The sequence below is a fragment of the Topomyia yanbarensis genome, chromosome 3 (genome assembly GCF_030247195.1).
Source record: "Topomyia yanbarensis strain Yona2022 chromosome 3, ASM3024719v1, whole genome shotgun sequence".
Taxonomy (NCBI): Eukaryota; Metazoa; Arthropoda; class Insecta; order Diptera; family Culicidae; genus Topomyia; species Topomyia yanbarensis.
The window spans coordinates 140157656-140180828 of record NC_080672.1 but is presented as its reverse complement, the minus strand read 5'-3'; the positions used below and the strand labels follow the sequence as shown (position 1 = coordinate 140180828).

General features: G+C 36.8%; 1 protein-coding gene across 1 annotated transcript; it reads right to left on the bottom strand.

Moving 5' to 3' along the window:
• Positions 1-21242: 21242 nt before the first annotated feature.
• On the bottom strand, positions 21243-22950 carry LOC131691705 (uncharacterized). The gene is made up of 5 exons (XM_058978313.1): positions 22443-22950; positions 22054-22383; positions 21852-21966; positions 21655-21779; positions 21243-21598 (listed from the first exon to the last, which is right to left on the bottom strand). Exons 1-5 carry the CDS (start codon positions 22548-22550, stop codon positions 21272-21274), a joined length of 1005 nt encoding a protein of 334 aa, XP_058834296.1. The 5' UTR covers positions 22551-22950; the 3' UTR covers positions 21243-21271.
• Positions 22951-23173: the final 223 nt, after the last annotated feature.

Genomic DNA, 23173 nt, shown 5'->3' with positions numbered 1-23173 from the left:
TTGTGCGAGAATTCTGACAACGAATTCGCTCAAATGCGACAACCGTTTCTGACAGAAGCAGTTAAACCAACCGATGCTGCTCACTTTTATCCAGAATCCAGTCAGAAATGTACGGCCAAGATCTCTGCACGCTTCCTGCCAGATGTCTTGCTCGATTCGTGCTGAATTCTACCGGGTAGGAATTGCCAGGATCTTTGCACAGTTTATGTCCGAGTTATGCCAGGGTTATCTCGGTTCCTGTCAAAATTTGCCAGAAAACGCGAGCGAAGCCGAGTTCGGCCTAGCTCAACTAACCTGACAAAAGAGATTATAACTACTAGAGGGAGCAAAGTGCTACTGTCTCCATGCATTCATGGACTGAAACATGGGGTCTCGCTCTAGCATATTGTATCCCATTACTTTGACAGGTGTATACCCGGGGCAATGTGTCAAACTAATGGGCCTAGTATATGTAAGAGCGAGATGATAAATTTTCAGTGTTAACAGCGACATGCGACCTCTACCCGGTCAGCGTGGCAAGCAGAAAGTTAGCAAAAGTTGAGCAAAGCGAAATTGATGCTGGCAGAGTTTCTGCGAGCATTTTGCGCGATTTGTGCGAGAATTCTGGTAACGAACTCGCTCAAATGCAACAACCGTTTCTGACAGAAGCGGTTAAACCAACCGCTGCTGCTCACTTTTATCCACAATCGAGCCAGAAATGTACGGCCAAGATCTCTGCACGCCTTCTGCCACATCTTTGTCAGATGTTTTGCTCGATTCGTGCTAAATTCTACCAGGTAGGAATTGCCAGGATCTTTGCACAGTTTATGTCCGAGTTATGCCAGGGTTTAGCTCGAGGGTCTGCCCCAAAGGGAAGAAGAGCGTGTCCGGAAGAAGAGTGGCAGATTTGACAGGCGCAAAACAGATTCAAGATAATCTGCATAAGGTGCTTGCATGTGTGTACAATAATATTATTGGTGGCAAACGCCTTGAGAACCTCAAAAAGGCTGAAAGCACTAGTTTTTTTTATATTCAAAACATTGTTTTAATTAATTTCGATTTCAACGACTTCTTTTTTCTGGAAGTAAAGCAGTATTTACGCAATATAGATGTTGCCAATTGTAAAACCAAAACTCTCGCTTTACGTATGCCTATACCTTATCTGGTATCATCTTGGGTTTTCGCGTCATTTGCAGTTTGACAAGACCAAAATTTGACAAGACCATAATTTGATGTTGGAATGGTCTATCCCTGAGAATCATCATAGGAAGGGCAATCTCTCGGTTTAGCTCGGTTCCTATCAAAATTTGCCAGAAAAGGCCAGCGAAACTGAGTTCGCCCTAGCTCAACTAACCCGACAGGATACGCGCAGAAATCTGACAGGGCTACCAAACCAAGACTTATGGCGATTTCGCTTGAACCTGAAACTGAGTCAGGTTCTAACCCCAACTGCTGTCAGTTCATACATTTTGACAGCAGTTGGGGTTAGGAACTGACTCAGTTTCGCTTCAAACGAAAACCACATTACAGAAATCTAGCAGAGCGGTCTCTGCCAGAAAATTTGCTCACTGGGGAGAGGCTCGCAATGCTACTTCCCAGTTAAGCTCAACCGGAATTCTGACTGGTTCCAGTTCGTTTTCCGGCTCCAGTGGCACAACCGATTCTAGTTAGAATCGGTTGGGTCACTGGAGCCGGAATACGAATTGGAACCAGCCAGAATTCCAGTTCACTTCCGGCTGAACTTTATTGGGTTACGTTCTATTTTAAATTTTCTCCAGAAATATCTGGAAGAATCCAGATAAATTTGGAAGGTTGGCAACCCTGTTTATACTAACGCCTTTGGCTTTGATAAACGCAAACACGAATGCGGAAAAACGAAAATAATATGCAATAACAACAAACTGTAGTGTTTTATTAGTCATAAATCATTTGATTGCTCTAAAAAAATTGTGGTGGCAACTAACGACGCTGAATCCCTCTTTAGTGGCAACAAGTCTGCAGCAAAGAAGCCCTTGAAAAAGTACTGGTTTGCAAAATATTCTGTGAGACTGGCTTACTGGTTGCTTCAACGAATTTCCAAAGAACCGCCGAACATCCACAGAGAATGTTCGTTAATTTTTAATAGAATTTATTTTGTTTTTTTTTTTAATTGACAGCGTAACGTTTAAAAATACACTCTTTCACGCAATAATGAAGACCGGTGGTGGCTTCCTGCAACATTTTTCCGACATGTTCAACGATTCTGCCTTATCTGATGTCACCATAATACTGGAGAACGATAAAGACGATCTCGCGGAAACCAAACCATTTTTCGCACATCGCTTCGTGTTGGCTTCTATGTCCGATTATTTCGAAAGAATGCTTTTCGGGTCTTTTGTGGAAGCTACCCGGCGAGAAATTAGGTTATTCAACGTACCATACTCCATTTTTGAATACTGTATGAGGTTCATATACTTTGGCTGGGATCATACATTCGAGCAAATGTCTCTGGAACAAGCAAGACAGTTTTATGCGCTGTCAAGGATGCTTCTTATCGACAGCAAGTGTCGGTCGCATTTTATTAAATGGTTGGTCGTAAAAGTACGCCAATCAGACGACGAAATCTGGAGTATTCTCAGTTTGTCAATCGAGTTTGATTTGAGTGAACTGTCCAGTATATGTATTTCTCATTTCACGGATATTGCAAGCGACAGTCTTCTTTTGGATTCGTTTGGTGACTTGCCGTTAGCTGCGGTACAAATGGTTGTTGCCCAAAATGCTATGAACTGCACTAGGGCGGAATTGGTGAACGCAATTTCATTGTGGATCACGCGTAATAATGTTGCTAGTGGTGAGGACACAACATTACTGCTCAATGGGGCCGAAAAACGGGCCGCCGAATGCTACAAAGGATCTAAGTATCCACTTTATCGCAACATGAAGTTGGAACTGGCACCGAAGATTCGGGGAAACAAAGATTATCCTGCTGAATCGCTAAAAGCTCATTCATACTCATCAAAGTTGAAACTCGAATGCTGTCTTTTGTTGAGTGGTGTAATTTTGAACTTAAGAAAAAATCCTATTTACGTTCACACGTCCCCATTAGAACTAGATTTGGATTTTTCTGCTAAGAATATCGACCGTGGTGAACTTATTGGCAACAGACGCATACGTGTCAAACACGATTTCAGAGAAAACGGATTATGCGAGATCAAAATCTTTTTTCCTGAGGTAAAATTGTGTTGCAAGGAAAACGTCCAATTCACAGTTAAGTGGCAAGGTCGCGGTATTCAACCGTATATTCGTCAATTCGGACGTTTCAAGAATAAGTTTGTATCAGGTGTGAAATCATGTGTGTCCCATCTCTACTATCGTAGTACAGCTACCGGTCTGCCGACAAGATACTGCAGCATTTGCGATACGACTGAGAACGAGAGCGACGACGCACTTCTGCTATATCTCATTATCTCTAATGCTCTGGGAGCAGCATTCATGTATACCGACAGCAGCGATGACGACTAAAATGTTATAATAATAAATAATATAACGTTATTTACTTTTGTATTGTATTTTTTATGATAAATATGAGTGCGAATGACCCCTCGAGGTTAAAGCCTAAGAGGGGTTATTCGCACTCATATTTACATTTGTTTTCATATTTCTTGAGCGTTTTTTCAAAACGTCATATCTGCAATGAGTTACTCTCTTTGTTTACTTTCTCTTCTGTTAATAATTCGGTCACTTTAACATCTATCCCTCAGCTCTTTGCATAATATGCTAGTTAAAACCACCGTCTTTCGATCTGTACTGTAAAATAAGTGAAAAGTGTTATAGTGACGCCGTAAAAATCGAAAGAGAAAGTATAAACAGAGAGTAACTCATTGCAGATATGACGTTTTGAAAAAACTTTACTTTAAATCTAGACCTTTTATTCAAAACGACATATCTACAATGAGTGACTTTACTTTCTCTTCTGTTAATAATTCGGTCGCTCATTTATCCCTCAACTCTGCATAATATGCTAGTCAAAAGTTTAAGGTCAAAACTAAAGAGACTATAATAACAAAGAGACGTTCCGTTTGAAATTCCAATTTTACTGTCAATGTCATTCCAAACGAACAAGAGAGTTGTCAATCGTAAATGTTTAGCAATATGTGGCATTGTTTTTAAGGAAGTATTGTTATGCAATTCATTAAAATTACTAAATATTTTAAAGATAAAAATTATATCCTCAAACCAAGTTTGTTACTGCACCATCGTGTTTAAAAACGCTTGAGAAAAGGGCTTGGTTTGATGGGAGCACGAAGTTCAGCATGAGAGTAACGAATACCAAATGATGCAAATAATAAATTTTGTCCTAATATGGTTTTGCTGCTGCAAAATACGGTTCCTGCGGATATAACTATGATTTAGCTGGTCGAGGAACTCAGCAAACCAGAAGTCGCATCGGATTTATAATATTAACTATATTATAGTGTTATAGTGTTTAGGAGAAATAAACGGAATAACAACAAAGTTTGGTGAGGCTTGCACATTTGCAGTGTTGCCTGTGACCTGTAGCCTGGTCGCTAGTTGAATTGTTTTCACTGAATTCGCGATCTAAAGCTGGATGTAGACCGCAAGATGGCACGAAAGTGCAGTGATGATGTTTTTATTTCCATCTGTCAAAACGCATCGAAAAGTAAATTTTGAATTTCATAAACTCAATCAATATTATAACTAACTGTTATTTCATCTAATAAAAACTAATATTGATGAAGAAAATATGTTTCCTATCTCTAAAAAATATCTAAATGATAAATTTCTTGTTACATCACTAAGAATTCGTTCTTCCGGTTTCAGTTTATACTAAACTGAATTTTAGAGATTGAAATATCGATAAAAACACGATAGTGGGCGAAAATCACTGGATTAAAGAGTGCAAATATTGACAGTCGAGGCTATTCATTGATAAATTCAATTTCCAGGTAAAATTTTTTCGTATTTAAAACAATCAACCTAACCTCAATAATACAAAAATAATTCCGGATCTCAGTAATTCGCAATAAAATATCAAATTTGACTGAATGTTTTGGCGTCAAACGGAAGAACGAGTGTTTTCTTATCACCTGTAATTGAACTTTTAGTGAAACTAAGCAATGTTGATCTTAAAACAATTAAAATCGAACAACCATCCTATATCATCAATGCAAAAAAATACTTCCGTCACAGAGAACAGACATCCATGATCGAACAAAAATATTTAAAAAACGTGTGTAAACATTTGAATTAATATACGAAAAACACTAGCGCCGCCACACCAACCTATCCCAACTATCCGTCAAATCGATTCCGGAACCGGTTCGAAATCCTGGATGGATTCAGCATGGAATCTACCTCAAAGAAAACAACCGATTCCGACTCTATCGGTTGACGCATTTGAGCTGGAATTCATGCTGGAAGTCCGAATCGGTTCCGGACTAGTTTGACTGGGTAGAGGAATAACCGCTGTCAATTCTGTCGCACTCAGCCACAAAAAAACATGACGACAGTAGCGCACCTGGTTTAGATATCCAAACTACATTCGAAACCGTTAGAGATTTTACACAAGTTGAATGCTGAAGATGGACGTCTGTTCTCTGTGCTTCCGTCATCATTTGACTGATACCACAGATAACAGACGTTTAGGCTCGATTTGAATCGTGTGTAAATACCCGCTACTGAAATTCCGAATAAATCAGACGTCTGAAACACGTTTGGCAAACGTTTGCAGATGGCGCAGTGATCGATACAATGCAGTTAGAGTGCAGCTGTCAAACATGTGAAGCAAAAAGTTGCGCAGATGGCAATAGTGAAACACGGATTTCCAACGTTTATCAATTTGAAAGTTTACACAGGTTTTTGAAGAAATTTTGTTCTAGCCTAAACGTCTGTTATCTGTGCTGATACCAATAATGAAATCTAGTTGGCGCGTCGAGCGGATAAGTTTCACGTTTGAGAGCCAATTAAGATACGTCTCTTTGTTATTCTAGTCTCTTTAGTCAAAACCACCGTCTTCCGATCTGTACTGTAATAAGTGAAAAGTGCTATTAGCAGGGCAGGAAATATTCGAACCGAACCTATGTTCGAATACTTTCAAAGCGCGAAGCTTTGCGTTACTGGTTCGTATTCACAAGCTTCGCATCACAATCGCTTACCATCGTAATTGCGGACATTTGGGCGATACTTTTGCATGCTCTTTGGCGAGGACAAATGAAGCTTCTTGTTCATTTCATTGATGTTCGGAAAGATATGTAAAAGCTTTTGCGTAGTTTTCGACGAACACGAGCTAAGCTCTTGGTTCGTGTGATCGATATTTTTGAAACAGTTACACGGAGCTTCGAAGCGATGTTCGCGAACACAGAAAAAAGATTACCTCGAAGTATTTCAGAATCGCGAACACCGAAGGATTATATCAATTTAGCATCGCGAGAGCCATCGCTAACATGTTCGCCGGACGATATTAGTTTTCTTTATTCAAATACCTACCTACTAGTTATGCAAAAAAAAGTATATTCTAGACAGAGGCCTTGTATTAAGGGTGGAATAGGTGAAAAATAATTGTGACAATGTGTAGCTTATGGATGCTGGGGTTAACTGAAAAGTGACGTAACAAGTTTATTTAAGATACCCTACTGATATATTACCAGTAGGGATAAAATCAAGATTTCGTGACAGGGCGGGGATAAATTTTCAAATGAAATAAATTAGGGCTAGAAAATGAAGTTAAACACAATGTACACAACGTATTGAGTGGCTCGCTTATCTTATGTGGTTTTCGTTTGAGGCGAAACTGAGTCAGTTCCTAACCCCAACTGCTGTCAAAATGTATGAACTGACAGCGGTTAGAACCTGACTCAGTTTCAGGTTCAAGCGAAATCGCCATTAGTCATGTTCCTATGTCAGTTTCTTGAGGATAAAGATATCGATATCCATTCAAAGGAAAAAAATCGATCATCAGCTAAATAAATAACGTCATGATGTGTATGATGAATCCTAGAAATAAATAGGGAATGTCAATAAACTCGACCATTCCCGATTCATATTTGGCAGTTCTGGTCGTTTTGTAAATCTTGTTTTCGACTAACAGTAAAACCATTTTGATTCAGAAGTATGTTTTAGAAGGGCGCATGTTTTTTCGTGCACTTATTTAAAAAACGCTTTGAATCCATCTACCAGTGTGATGAGACATTTTTATAACTATTTTCGAATATTATATCGGTTGAGAACTTTTAGAACATGATATTTCGAGAAATTTTGAAAGTGAAATTAAATCAGTTGTAATGTTATAGAAAATAGCCTTTTAAAATGAACGGACAATCGAATTATTACTAATACTTTATGAATACATTATCTAAGTTCTTCATTCAATGCAATATGTATGCAAAAAGTTAAAAACTGGATTTCCCTTGAGAACTGGGCCAAAAAATCGAAAAAAATGTGTTGGCGATCCGAGAACTAGAACAGAAATTGTAACCCCTGGACCTCTGAAGTGCATGCGTACAAAATGCTATAGTCTAATGTTTGTTTTCATTCATTTCATTTAATAATTTTCAGTTGAGCAATTCTGTCGCAAACTGCATTGTGGAGCGAGGGTCATAACTTCCTAAATTTAAGTGTTCCTATTAATTTAGTACACTCTCTTTAACATAAACTACTCTAACGAATGAACGAATGGGAGTAGGTTCGATAAATTTTGAAAGAAGCCGTTAAATCAACCACTTAAGGGATTACACCACCGCAAAATTAAAAAAAAAAATCGAAATTGATCTTGATTGATTTTATTATTCCATATCAACATTTGATTAGGGCTAATAAGATTTGTGAACAAACTTTTGTTTTGCTGATTTCTCTTAATTTGTTATCATTTCAACAGAGAAAACATTTGAAATCGATTCTACCAAGGGCAAAGATGTTGATTCATGTGTATTTTTCATAAAATTCAACTCTGTAGCGGAAAAATGAGCGAAATAAGTTTGTTTACAAAAGTCTCATTAGCCCTTTTGAAGAATTACTATTGTATTGATCTTAAATATGGGTCTTCAAAATAATATATCAAAATATGGAATGCGACAAAAAGTGAATAATAATGGAAAGACAGTATTCGAAAAAGTTAGAGTTTAGAACGACTTTCATTCTACTTGGAGTTAATTATTTCGCTTCTCATTTTCCGAGATTTCCCTTACATAAAGCATTTCGGCTATAACTGATTCAAAAAAAAAATACAGGGGGCCCTAAAGATTTCTTTCTTTTATTTTTTATTAGTAAAAGTCAAATAAGGGAAGATTACATCATGGAGAAGATAAACCAAATTTTGTCCTTTTCAGAATTGTTTTTGGATTTCCAACAAAAAAAACTCACTAGAACATTGTTTGTAAGTTCTTTGCGTTTCTCCATCAGTAATTAGTTAACAAATACAATACAAACAAGTTGGAATATCCTTCTCATTATTTATCACAAAACACATGTACAGGAGTCAGGAAATAAATTTCATAAAAGTGGAACATGCAATAAGTTTGACACTTCATTTATTAAGTGAACAGATTCTGTCGAAAATGTTTGAAAATAAATATTTTGTCTCTTGTGATTAGGTAATCAACCAATAAACTTATAAAACAATATTATAAAAATCATTTGGAAGCTTTCCTCTTGGTTTGGTACAGATGCCAAGAAATTATAATTCAATTAATGACAATAATAATGGATTCAAGTATGTAGGTATTTGTTAATAAATTCATTTGGTAAAATTAAAAATAACGTTTAACACACAAATCATCGCATATTATTGAGTGAATATGACTAGCCGAATTAGGAATGTTGCGCAAGAACGTTAGAAACCGCAACAAGTTGAAAACAAAGGCCAACGGACTACGCCTAACTACCCCTCAGTGCAGTGGCCTAGCCAGGGGGGGGGGTTGGGGGTAAACCCCCCCCCCCAAACCAAAATTAATTGGATTGAAAAAAAAAAATTGATACTGACGAATTTAATTTATTATTCAACAAAATATTTTTGGAAAAATATTCTCTGATCACTACAATGAGAACTGTGTTTAAAGCGTCATGAGAACTTTTGGAAAATTGTGGGAAGGGGATCTTGTAACTTATCTCTTAGCCAAAATCCCATAGTTGTCAAATTACTTCAATGTAAAATAAAATAACTGTCTGAATTATTATGAGCACATTTTTGGAAAGATGCTTCAAAATATGGATTAGAGACAATTTTTCGAATGGGAATCTAAATTTGAATAGGTTGATTGCATATAAAACATAAGCTTGTTTACCGAAAACTTGCATACATTTCAACATTTGCTGAAAATGTATTTTATTAGATTGTGTAGCGTTTAGACAACAATTCAATATGGTTAACAACAAGAATAACATTTCAGAAACTAGTTGAAAGCTGATGTAATTTTGTCTCTAGCAGGTCAGGATCGGTTTTATGAGCATTGGATTTTTGTTGTATTATCAACTATATGAATAGCCTCTTAGCAGGATGCAATGAATGGCGTACTAAAATTTTGTGTGCTACGTACTAGTGCTGCAAGTTGTGAGGTTGACTAATGAAGAAAAGTAAAATTAATGCTCGATAAATTTTTAACGGTCACGATCACATTCATTCGAAACTGCCAAATTTCAATTTTAAGTATCATTGAAGAATTTCAAAACGTAAAACTGTTCATCTACTGTTAGAATAATTTTGACGGTTAATCCTCCTAGAAGTAATTATAGAGAAGAATTACTCTTCAAGCATATTTGGGTCGAGACTTAATGTCTCCAGCAAAGTTTTCGAAAGTGCTATTTCAAACAACTTTGTCAAAGACATAAATATCTCACATATTCAGAGTATCGAAATATAGTAGTAGAAAACCTTTACAACAAGCTATTCTGAAATTACTGTATTTGATAAATCTCTTCTGCGGTAATTAAATAATAAATTCACATTGCGTTCAAGGTGCCTTTGAAGCACACAAAAAAAATAAGGGAGATATTAAAGATATTAAAAGGACTCAAAAACACAAAGAGTGATTCCATTTTCAGAAGTTAGCATCAATTCGGCGCTAGCTTAGTCCGCCCACCAAGTTAGTGTCGGATTCTGATGAGATGAAGTCGAAACGCAAGTTTCAGTTCCATCCATCCATAATTTAGTTATAGGTTTTGTGTTCTCAACTCGCAATGATTGTTTCAAAAAATTTTATCCGTAGCACAGAAAAAAATAGTTTTCACCTAAATTTTTCTTCACTAAGGAGAAATATAGCAGGCCCAGTCCATTTAAATCCCTATATGTTGAATTCATGTAGCCTTCATATTTTCAACAAAATTGTTTGAAATGACATTATCAAAAACTTTGCTGAACCCTAATAAACATCTTATGATCCAAGAGCCTAACGACCTGTTCAGGGTATAATCCAAACAATATGTGAAATCGTTGGATTATATGGGTTAAAGTTCGTGTATAATTTTTTTTATTAGGGAAGGCACCATGTCTCTTAATATTTTTGAAAAATTAATTCACCATAATTACCTCTATGAGAATTAATCACTAAAATTTCTATATCAAAGCAGGCGCTGTTTTATGTTGATAACTTCCCGAAGTTGTCAAACCTTCAAAGCCAAGGATTATTATATTAGGTGATCTTGAACGTTGAAAATTTTTTAGATCATTTATCCCACTTTAAAAGATCGTAATTTTTGACTTCATTGACATATTATACAAGAAAATAATCTATAGAGGTTTGAAAACTGTTCCATGTTGATCCTTCTTGTTTGTAGACTGGAATGACATCTGTTAGACTACTTATGTTTTTGAGTTTTCAATAATTTATCAAACTCATATTAAATTTTAGCATTTTTTCAAAAAATTTGCGATTTTCATCAAAACCCCCTCCAAACCAAATTTCTGGCTACGCCACTGCCTCAGTGAAGGCAAATAACTGAAGTTCGCCGTCTAACTGAACTCGGACGTCAGTAGTGAGATTCCATCCGAAAATTGTTCTTTTTAGGAAGAATTTCTTTTAGATAGGGAGATTATTAAGAGAGGGGTAATGGTTTTAGCGTTAAAAAACACTATTTGCGATTTTTTTAGAAATTTGGGCGAAGCGAATTGATCAAAACTTTTGTACATTATAATGTATCATTTCATCCAAAAGAGTCATTTCACCAAAAAACATTTTTTCACGCTGAAACCCTTACCCCCTTAAACACACTTTATACATCTTCACCTAAACTCCTTGGCAGGGAAAATATACTCCGATTGAAGAAGAAAAGACGAGTTTGCAATCAAAGTAGCTAGTAAACATAATTGTATTCCGAAAAAAAGAATTTGAATTTCACTACCACCCAGGTAACCAATAAGCAAGCTGAATGCGCCTTAACGGCTACTTGATAAGCACTTAAGTCGTTTTAAATGCTATTTAAAAGTCGCTTTTGGCAAAATATACGGCTACATTACTGCTGTGCTATGAAAATGCTTTTTTACTACTGTTGTGCATTCAGAATGCTGCTTACTGGCAAGAAGTTTTTAAACAGTTTTTGAAATGCTGATTAACAACAGTTATGCATAACGAATGACAGCATACTGCAAGAAGCATCCGAAATGCAAATTTTACGCTACTTTACTGCATACACTAATGCTTGTTGGTTACCTGGGCACTACGCTCATTCAAACTCGTGGCTCATAAATTGGTAAGGTATGCGACGCACCTAATCCCTAAATCCTAAATTATAATCTTAAAATAATCCATTTTGTTTATACTCAAAATAAGATTTACAGTTTATGATTTTAAGACAGATAGTCACGTAGCGAACATGTTCGCGGTGGCTTCATGATGCTGATGCTTGAAGCGATATAAAACTTCGATGTTCGCGATTCTCAAATAAACGAGGCATTCGCTTTATATGTGTTCACCGAATATCGCTTCGAAACTCTGTGGAAATGTTCCAAAAACGCAAAAACCACGAGCCAAGAGCTCACCTCGTGTTCGACGATGTGTGCTTCTAAGGTTAATGTGAACTTTTTCGAACATTGTAAAGAGCGAACTAGATGCGAAGCTCGCTTCGTCCGAGCAGAGATAAGTTTTACCCCTAAATGTTCGCAGTAGAGGTGTGCGCCGATGCATTTTTAATCGGCGGCGGCGTAAGCGACATATTTGGCCGGCGGCGGCGGCGTTGGCGGCGTCACGCCGTTGGACCCTATCGGCGGCGGCGCGCCGGCGTGTGTCGGCGTGACGAATATTGACACCTATGTAACTAAAAACAATTCTTGGCAGTAAAATTCCTTTCCCAAATTGGTAACAGACTTCGCAGCACATACAAACAGACGTTACCAGCTTGAAGAAAATTCTAAAAAAAATCATCGCTCACGATGTAATAGCGACATCTGTTGAACACATTGCACAAAATGGAATTCTCGCAATCATATCAAGTAATTTTTTTTTTCAACTGAAGCCCCAATAGTGCCCACCTAGGGGCAGATCACTTTCAGAATGTATTACAAATTTGCTTCAAATTAGAAAAAATGCATTTAATTTCCATTTTTGCAACAACTTTGCACTCCTTCGCAGAAAAGATTGTTTAACAATCGTCCTACGCTGATCCACTTTGTTAGATGTTTTGTTGAATGTAGGGCTAGTTTTTTGTAGGGTTTTGACGTCTTACTTGCAACGCAAAATGCATTATGAATTTCTATTTTGATGGAAAGAAATGCATTTAATTTCGCTGATGCGTCACAAGTGCCCACCCTGCTTGCCAAATGCAAGATAATAAATGAATGGCGGGACTATTTTACAGTTGCAAAATTTAAAGAACGAAATAGAAAAATTGTCGATGTCGCATACTACGACTTCGCATGAAATAATGATTGCAATGGACAAATTTACAGAATGCAGAGTAACGACTGTATTTCAATAACCCATAATAATTATTTATAGTTCTATGTTTGGGAAATTAAAACGGTAAAATAGTTTTTGTTTTGTTTGAGGAAATTAATTCTTGTTGTCGTTTCATTGTTTTTTGTTTCATTTTAGTCTTCTTTACCGTCGCTCTTTAAGAATCCCACAGATATCGGGTACCCTAACACGAGGCGTTACTAAGGGACCATTCATAAATTACGTAACGCTTTTAGGGGGGAGGGGGGGTTCGACAAGTTGTTACATATTGTGACATTTAGGGGGGAGGGGGAGTAAGCTAGATCGTTACGTAACATGTTTTCCCTCAGGAAATTTTTTTTTTCAAGGAATTCGTTACGTAATAGGGGAGGGGGGGATAAAGAAATTTGTGACAATTTGTTACATGGGGGGAGGGGGGAGTTAATTTTGGGCAATTTTTGCGTTACGTAATTTATGAATGGTCCCTAATGGCATTAATGGCATTACTGCGCAGAAATGTCACTTTTAATGGTCATGTAAGGACCTTTTACTTCATTTTCCTGTTTGGCATTTACTTTTACTTCTTGTAAGTACAAAATAACGCATACGATTCCGTGACACCACATTTTCTTTTAACTTAAGATTTGCTTCTATCTAAAGTGCAAAATATGCTCGATGTGCTGGAGTCATACAGATCTACACCATAACGAAACCTAAATATACAGTTACTATCATTCATAATAATTCCACGACTTGATGTTGGGTTGAAACTGATTACTAAACAAGTCTGATTGAAAATGGTCTGAGCGTATCTCTAGTTTTCGTAGCACCTGCACTCCGCCAATTGCTCCAGCAGATCCGGGGACCAACAAATTCGAATCCATTGCATACATCTAGTCAGATTCGATACACCGAATCAATTAAATTACTAACATCCTATTAAGTGCTTACTCGGCGATCGGCATCGTGTTGTAACTTAAGAAATAATTGTGAAAAACTCCCGCCTTGGGCACTTCGACAAGAATGAATTTCACATTTCCGGCCCATTTTGTTTGTTTTGGTTTGCATGAGATTAAAAAGACGGCAACGTTTTTGGGTGGGTGCAGAAACTAAGTAACGCATTTAGCTCTGTGTCAAAATCTCTTCACTAACACCACGCTCGCTGATTTTTTGTAATTTAAAACGACCGTTTTTTCTACGAGTGATGAAAATTCATCTCGTGTTACGTCTTTTTTGTTTGTGATACCGGGTTGATGCAACTGACACTGAAAATCTTCCCTGAGTGGGGCTAGATCACACGATGAATAATTATTGAGACCAGAAATCTTACCCTCTGCATCGCCACATCAGTGCACCAGCGTCGCGAAAAGTCAAGATCATTCTGTCCAACTATTCTTCGAGAAATTTTTTTTAAAATAAGTCACGATTCAATCAATGATAAGTAAACCTCGCATTGAAAATAATTTTTGTGTTTTCAAAAAACTAGTTCGCGCAAAAAATATGGCATTATACTCAAATGTTTAGTAGGTGGTTGTGTCTTAATATGCTTAATATTTTTATTAATCTAGTTCATAACTTGATGATACATTAATTTGTATTAACTTTATTGACTAAAAAAGTCAAGAATTGAATGATGTGCAACGATTTTCGTAAATTCTCTTCGTGTTAACGTGATATTTTAGTCTTGAGTTTATCGTCGGATTTTTTACACAGAGTCACGTGTCTTAAAGTTTTCTTAATTATTTCACGGATTTGAATTGTGGATAAGTAATGTATTTTTGATGCTTAGCGCAGTTTCATTTAATTCCGAACATTACACTGAATCTTAACAAAAGAATAACAGGGTTACAGGTCCTGGTAGTTTCCTTGTATCTAATGCTCGCGCCTATGAGACTGGTTGCTAGCATTTGTACACAATATCTCACATAGAAATTTCAAAACCAAAGACCATAGCGAATAATCCATGAATAATAGTCTGAGTTCCTTGAAATTGTTTTCGTAAGTATATTAAGATTATGTGGAAAATTAATTACTTCATGAACTATATCATGAACAGTTTCACGAGCTCGACGGGTAATCGTGTCTAGCATACTATCATGAATCGGTTAAAAAATCGATGAATAATACACTGTATTCCAGTGAAATTGATTACGTGCAAAGATTAAGATCAGGCAAATTATCGTAAATTTCATTACTTATATCTTGAAAGTGGAAGTGTTTTTTTAATTTGTGGACATTTCCACGCGCACGAATGGCGAATTGTAACTTATATGCTCGCAATCATTACCAGTTGACGAAGCAAGAATAGATCCATGAATTGTATTCCGAGTGTCGTGTAACGATTTGCGAGAAAATATCAAGACTTTGTTAATGTTGTGATCTAATTCACAACCACTAATACCAAATAAACATCAATATGTGATTAATCATGAATCAGTTAACGTCGTATATTCGGACCATAGACAATGTTTCTAGATTTGTGGTTAAAATTTTGAGCCAACGATTGTCGAGTTCGCGAATTGTCGGCGTGGGAAAAAAGCATCGGCGGCGCGCCGCCGGTCTACCTTTCGGCGTCGGCGTTTGCTAAAATTTACCGGCGGCGGCGGCGTGGCGTGGCGGCGCACAGGTCTAGTTCGCAGCGATTGTGTCAAACTCATCGATTGCATGTGGTATGCTTGAGAAGGTGCTTCGTGAAGCTTCGAACAGCAATCAATTCATTTTTCGAAATTTTCCTGCCCTGGCTATTAGGCAATCCATGAGACGTTTCTAATCAGCTGATTATTTCTAGAGAAAATTTTCAATAGGACGTAAGTAACATTGAGAGCCTCTCTTTGTTTACTTTCTCTTTCGTTTATTACGACGCCATTACAACACTTTGCACTAATTTTCCAGTACATATCGAAAGGCGACGGTTTTTACTAGAATATTATGCAAAGAGTTTAGTAGTAAATGTTGAAATGGCCGAGTAATGAACAGAAGAGAAAGACCCCAAAGAGAATCTCTTATTGTTACTTACGTCCTATTGAAAATTTTCTCTAGATTTCTTGTTTACCTATTCTGACGTTACTCCGAGGGGTGCGACGTCCGACAATATCGTTGATTCGATCCAACATCAAACGAATCGGACTAACGAAAAATGTTTGTCGGGCGTGTTTTTCTCACGTATATGGCACCCATTGAGCATTGCATGAAAATGTATAACCTCACTTTTCTGACAGCTCAGAGAGCTTGTTTACATGGACTTAGAAAATTTTTGGTTTAACCCAGTACAAGAAACTCGGTTCGAATTCTAACACCATGTAAACAAGCTCGCTGAACTGTCATTTTTTCGAGCATTTTTACTCATATTACGTCACCTTGCAATGTCCTATACCCATTTGTATTGAACTGACATAAGTCAACATCTCAGCGGGCACACAAATTATGGGCCCCACTGACAGTTCAAATTGTTCTGCTTGTTTTGCTCGAAGCTCGATTTTTACTAGTCAGATACCGTACGGCATGACTCAATTTTTAGGCATTTGTTAAAAAGCGAAAATATTGGATAGCTAATTAAAGAAATGTGTTGTTTGGTCATGTCAGTGAATAACAAAAACGTTACACCATGGTGCACCAATAAATTAAACGAACTCGACTATCCCAAATTGTGCCGAATGAAATTGATTCTGTTTATTGTGGATCGACCCTAACGCGACGTTTTAGATGTTGGTAAAAATCATGGCGGCGTAGCAGATACCTGGTTTTTCTGTTCGCAGTAGATTTGTTGACAGAACCCACCGCTGAATTTTCAAACAAACGTCTAAGGGCATGTTCAGGAGTGTTTCAGTTTTAGATTCATAATTTTGACAGTTCTATAATATAAAACTGAAAATTTTAAAACTAGAATTTGCTGTACCCCAGTAAAGTTCAGCCGGAAATGAACTGGAATTCTGGCTGGTTCCAGTTCGTACACGGGCTCCAGTGACACAACCGATTCTAACTAGAATCGGTTGTGTCACTGGAGCCGGAATACGAACTGGAACCAGCCGGAATTCCGGTTCATTTCCGGCTGAGCTTAACTGGGACCCAGTAGCAGTTTTAGAGGGTGTTCTATTCAGTTTAAAATTCATGTCTTCAGAATTACTGCATTCAAATTTATTTTTCCCCAGTCTAACGGGGCCAAGTGTATGTGCTGAAAACTTTGAATGTATTTAAAACACAGTTCTAAACGTGTTTTAAAATCAGCAACAAATAGAACGGCGTCGTATAACAGTTTTGAATTTTAAAACAAAACTGTTCGAAATTAAAAAACAAAACGCTCTGCTGGGGATGTGAATGTTTCAGTTCCAGTTCTACTTTGAAACTCCTATACAAAATAAAACGCTCCTGAACATGCCCTAATGGATTGCCTAATTAGGTTCTTTACTGGCACAGTTAACCTCACTTTTCTTGACAGTTCGCTTGTACTGTTTACATGGACTTAGAAAAATTTGTGGACGACTAGATTCGCTTAAAGAAAATCGTAAAGAATTTTTCTAAGTTCATGTAAACAGTACAAGCGAACTGTCAAAAATGAACACTCCGTTCATTTGTGACGTCAGCGTAAAGTATTCAATATTGACGCCGCAAAAATCAAAAGAGAAAGTAAACTGAGTCACTCATTTTGTAGACGCCATTTTGAAAAAACGCTCAAGAAATCTTGAGCGTTTTTTCAAAACGTCATATCTGCAATGAGTTACTCTGTTTACTTTCTCTTCTGTTAATAATTCGGTCACTTTAACACTTATCCCTCAACTCTTTGCATAATATGCTAGTTAAAACCACCGTCTTTCGATCTGTACTGTAAAATAAGTGAAAAGTGTTATAGTGACGCCGTAAAAATCGAAAGAGAAAGTAAACAGAGAGTAACTCATTGCAGATATGACGTTTTGAAAAAACGCTCAAGAAATTAGCTATCCTCATAATCAGAGATGCACGGAGGAAAAAAAAACAAATTGGGAACCTTCCCGGTAAAGTTCAGCCGGAAGTGAACCGCAATTCTGGTTGGTTCCAGTTCGTATTCCGGCTCCAGTGACACAACCGATTCTAACTAGAATTCAGCATTCATTCGAACAGCCCAATCGCTGAATCATTTTCCATTCATTTTAAATTTTTTTTGATTATGTGAATATCTCTCTACTGCCAGTAGAGATATTCACATAACCAAAGAAATTGAAAATGAATGGAAAATGGAGAAGATGGCACTTTGGTATTCGTAAGATGAATCTTACATGAGTCGTGTGAGTGATCACAGAATAAATCGACTTGCTTTCGTCATACCAACGTACGTTTTGATTTATAATTTCGAACAGTTTTGTTTTAAAATTTAAAACTGTTATACGACGCCGTTCTATTTGTTGCAGATTTTAAAACACGTTTGGAACTGTGTTTTAAATACATTCAAAGCTTTCAGCACAGACACTTAGACCCGATAGACTAGGGGAAAATGAATTTGAATGCAGTAACGCTGAAGGCATGGCGAGACATGAATTTTAAGGTTGCACAGAGAATGCGCAAAATTCGCCAACGAAAAAAGCAGTTTTTTCCACACCGTATGTCAGATCTTCACAAAAATCAATCAGCGTATGTAGAATGTTGTTACAGTACTGCTGATTGATTTTTATGAAGATCTGACATACGGTGTGGAAAAAACTGCTTTTTTCGTTTGCGAATTTTGCGCATTCCCTGTGCAACCTTAAACTGAATAGAACATCCGCTGAAACTGCTGCTGGGGACAGCGAGATCTAGTTTTAAAATTTTCAGTTTTATTTTATAGAACTGTCAAAATTATGAATCTAGAACTAAAACACTCCTGAACATGCTCTAATAATATAATAGGTTTCCCAGTGAGCAAATTTTCTGGCAGAGACCGCTCTGCTAGATTTCTGTAAGTCTTGGTTTGGCAGCCCTGTCAGATTTCTGCGCGTATCCTGTCGGGTTAGTTGAGCTAGGGCGAACTCGGTTTCGCTTGCGTTTTCTGGCAAATTTTGACAGGAACCGAGCAACACGGCTTACATATACTAGGCACAGTTCATAAAGAACAGTTGCGCAAAGACTGAAGCAAATCTACCTATTGAACACTCAAAACGTCTACCTATCGGACACGAAGAATAACAATGCTCGAATGCGTGGGGAGTATCGTTATTATGTGATTATAATTATGAGAAAAAATTCAATGATGTGATATTAACATTATTTAAAACCAGGAATACTTCGCTTAATGACAATTATTAAAAAATATATGTTCACTGATATTCAAATTTGGCACTATTTCAAACACCGGAACAGCTCTGGGTAATGTTAATAATCTTCCACCGACAGTGGAAATATGAAGGTATTTCTCATAGTTAAAGTGCAGCTAAAATTTTGACAAATTTGTGTATGCATTCCACTTTTACATATGTACTTATTCAAATTTATCTTACGCTGCAAATTCGATTGTTTTTTGTCACACCCCAATCAGACGACAAGCGGCAAAAATCAATGCATTTCGTTCTTAGTTGCGGATCTTAAATTTAAATTTAATTTAATTAAATTTAAATTTAATCTTAAATTCTTTATACGATGTTATTTATCGTACTGATTTTTACAAAATAAAACTAAACACTTAATTTTAAATTTTTAAATGCGCAAAGTTAACTTCTAACTGAAGCGTTCGGGTGAAGTCATTTGAAATTTAACTAAAAATAAAAGGTTGCCAAAATTTAAAAAAGACCAATGATTGGTCCAATGTTGCCAATCCTCTTTACGCAACTCTACTATTAAAAACTCTGATACTAGGCTAGCTCGTTAGGGCATGTTCAGGAGCGTTTTATTTTGTGTAGGAGTTTCAAAGTAGAACTGGAACTGAAACATTCACATCCCCAGCAGAGCGTTTTGTTTTATAATTTCGAACAGTTTTGTTTTAAAATTCAAAACCGTTATACGACTCCGTTCTATTTGTTGCTGATTTTAAAACACGTTTAGAACTGTGTTTTAAATACATGCAAAGTTTTCAGCACAGACACTTAGACCCGATAGACTGGGGAAAAATAAATTTGAATGCAATAATGCTGAAGGAATGGTGAGACATGAATTTTAAACTGAATAGAACATCCGCTACAAAGTTCTAGTTTTAAAATTTTCAGTTTTATATAATAGAACTGTCAAAATTATGAATCTAGAACTGAAACACTCCTGAACATGCTCTTAGAGTGTAAACATTGGACGAGAGCGCGTCATAGAAATCGTCGGCGAAAACAATTACATGAAATTCATATATTGTTTGCTGCTAACGAATGATCGGCGCCTGGTAAATCACAAGGAAGCTATGCGGATGTCCAAAACCTTTGCTATGATCAGAAAATTACGGTGAGATGTTTTCTATGGCATGCATCCAAATTCCCGATTTACGCTAATAATCACATAGATGCACTGATTATCCACTAGTGTCTAGTGTAATTATGGCGTAATTTACGTCAAAAATCCATTGCACACTATTTTTTCCACCGTACAAAAATCTACACGCTCGTAAAAAGTTACTCAAAAATGAGTTTAATCCCACCCATTTCCAGATAAAGTGGAACAACCCTTAAATTGAGTAATTCCGGAGTTACTCAAATTTGAGTAAGCCAGCATGAACCAAAAACTGAGTAATTATTACTCGGTTTTTGAGTACAATATTATCTACACTAAACCCAAAAGTGCTTCACTAGTACTCAGATTTTGAGTTCAACATTGCTCAAATTTTGAGTTCAGTACAAATTTAACAAAACCAAAAATTAAGTAATTATTACGCAGACTTTGAGTTGAACATTACTCAAATTTTGGGTTCAGTAGAACTTCAACAAAACCAAAAATTGATCGATTTTTACTCATATTATGAGCAGAAGCTTACCCAATTTTTGAGTAGACAACAAAGCCAGTTGTAATTCCTCAGTTTTTGGGTAGAATATTACCCAATTTATGAGTGCAATATTTCATTAAAACCCAGTAAAGTTCAGCCGGAAATGAGCCGGAATTCCAGCTGTTTCCAGTCAGTATTCCGGCTCCAGTGACACAACCGATTCTAGTTAGAATAGGTTGTGTCACTGGAGCCGGAATACTGACTGGAGCCAGCCGGAATTCCGGCTCATTTCTGACTGAACTTTACTGAGAAACATCCGGATTATGACTTGCAATTCTGAATGGTTTCTGTAAGAAGAAATGCAACAACCGATTCCTATTTAAATTGGTTCATGATCGATTGTTGCATTTGAACTGGAACTAAACCGGTTTACATCCAGTGAAGAAATTGGCCGTCAAAATTTTGTTTTGGATACAACACAATGCAGTCTTTCTTTTCTTATGGAATATTTTTACAATAATAATTAAAGAAACTTCTGTTTATTAAATTATATGGTTTTTAGTAAGTATTGTATAAAAAAGTTGTCCTTTTATTTGTTGTCAATACGTGCGCGGGAAACTTCAATAAAAGTTTGGACGAGTCTATTCACAGTTGTCCTCTGACTGTGCGGAATTATATTATATATGGCACATGCCAGAAAGTCCCAAAACATTCTAAAATTAGGTGGCACCTCCACTCCGAGAACTGCGTAGCATTTGAATAAAATTTCCACTGCATGAATAGAATTGTTAGTCTCGAATATAACTTTTTTCTCACAAATGACGGCATAATTTCCTCTTTTCATCGGGCTTGCTACGCACACCATGTGTAGTTTGGAATCAGTTGCGGGGGATGCCACGTATGTATCTAAGCACTCCTAATGATGATATAAAATCATTACATCTAACCTTATGTATATTATATTGCATTTACCCCAATCCAACGAATTAAAATTGAAGCCGAATGTTCTTCGCCTACAGTTGGACAGCCTACCAGCGTTCTTTTTTGTCCGCGAATTGGCATATGAGAAATTATTCTCAAGCATCCTCGAATGTGATCTGTGAATAGTTTTACAAATTTAAAATTTTATGACAGACCTTTGGGCTAAATTAAAAAAAAATATATCTCACCATCTTCTACTCTAGAGAATCTGGACGGTGAATAAGATAGACACTGAGAGAAGACATCCTCGATTTTGAGACCTTCTGTTCTGTTAGGATACAATCTCTCAAACATTTGACGAATCTAGAAAAAGTGATATGATATAAATATTCATATGTTCCGTGAATACCATAAAGTGAAATAGTAAATAATAAAAAATAAACATGTTACCACCAATCCTTCATATGAACACAGGTGTGGAAACATATCCAAGATATCATTAACGGGTTTCTTTTCTTTTAATAACAGTTTGAGGACTGGAAAGCATCGGTCCATTTCATCACAAATATGTTCTGCTACTGATGCCGATGCAAGCATTACTCGGAGCAATTGAGCCCGCTCTACAAGTTCAGTTGAAACGGACTCTTCTACAGGCATAGTTCCTCGATTATATTTATGTTTTCCTGCAGGTAGCTGTTTGATGACATTCCGGATGCGATGAAATATCATGCCAGTATGAGCACCCTTTTCCTTGCCTCCGTTGCGCCAAAAGAAAAATGACTAGCATGAAAATAATTATAATTATATTAGAGAAATTAAATAAGCATAGAATAACAAACCTCATCAGGAGCAGTTGGTGTGACTCGCGTATTACTAAGTTGTGGAAATAATTTTACGATTTGAACAGCTGCCGCATGCTGTTGATCAACAGAAGGATACCTGCGCATTTAGAGATCATTGGTTCGTTACTCCGAAAAAGACCAAAAAGATTCCGTGAAAGATTAAGTTCTAAATTTCTTAAAAAAAATCTAAATGGTAAAAGTATGAACGGTATTTGATTCGTAATTCTTTGCATGCTGGGACACATCTATTATTTTCTGAAGAAAATCGGTCAGTTTATTACTGTTTTAAAAGTCTGTAAATGTCTGGACCAGGCATACGCAGAACTTTTTTTTAATCACCGATATCATACTTTTTGATCTGCCTCTCGTTTCTTCTGCTGCAAATTTTGTGCATTGGACGTATTCGGTCTATCCACTCATTGAATATTTACTAGAAGTATATGCTAGAAAATGCATGAAAATTCTCGACAAACATATGATTACGGCCTAAAAGCCAACTGTCAAAATCCACTTTGAATGAAAATTCCGGACAAACCGTTACACGCCAATCACAGATGTTGGTAGTAAACGAAAGAGAAAAGTTTTCTCTTTCATAAACTGTTGTGAGCTGTGTTCGACTAGTAACGGTTTGTCTGGAATTTCCATTCAAAGTGGATTTTGACGGTTGGCTTTTAGGCCGTAATCATATGTTCGTCGAGAATTACAGCAAAAGAGACGGGAATGAAAGT

Bases quoted from the DNA above. Each gene is read 5' to 3' on its own strand.
- LOC131691705 (XM_058978313.1), bottom strand. From the start codon at position 22,550: ATGCGCAGGTATCCTTCTGTTGATCAACAGCATGCGGCAGCTGTTCAA. The intron at 22,384-22,442 runs GTTTGTTATTCT...TTTTCATGCTAG, and splicing joins CACCAACTGCTCCTGATGAG to TCATTTTTCTTTTGGCGCAA. The intron at 21,599-21,654 runs GTAAATGCAATA...TATCATCATTAG, and splicing joins TTTTAATTCGTTGGATTGGG to GAGTGCTTAGATACATACGT.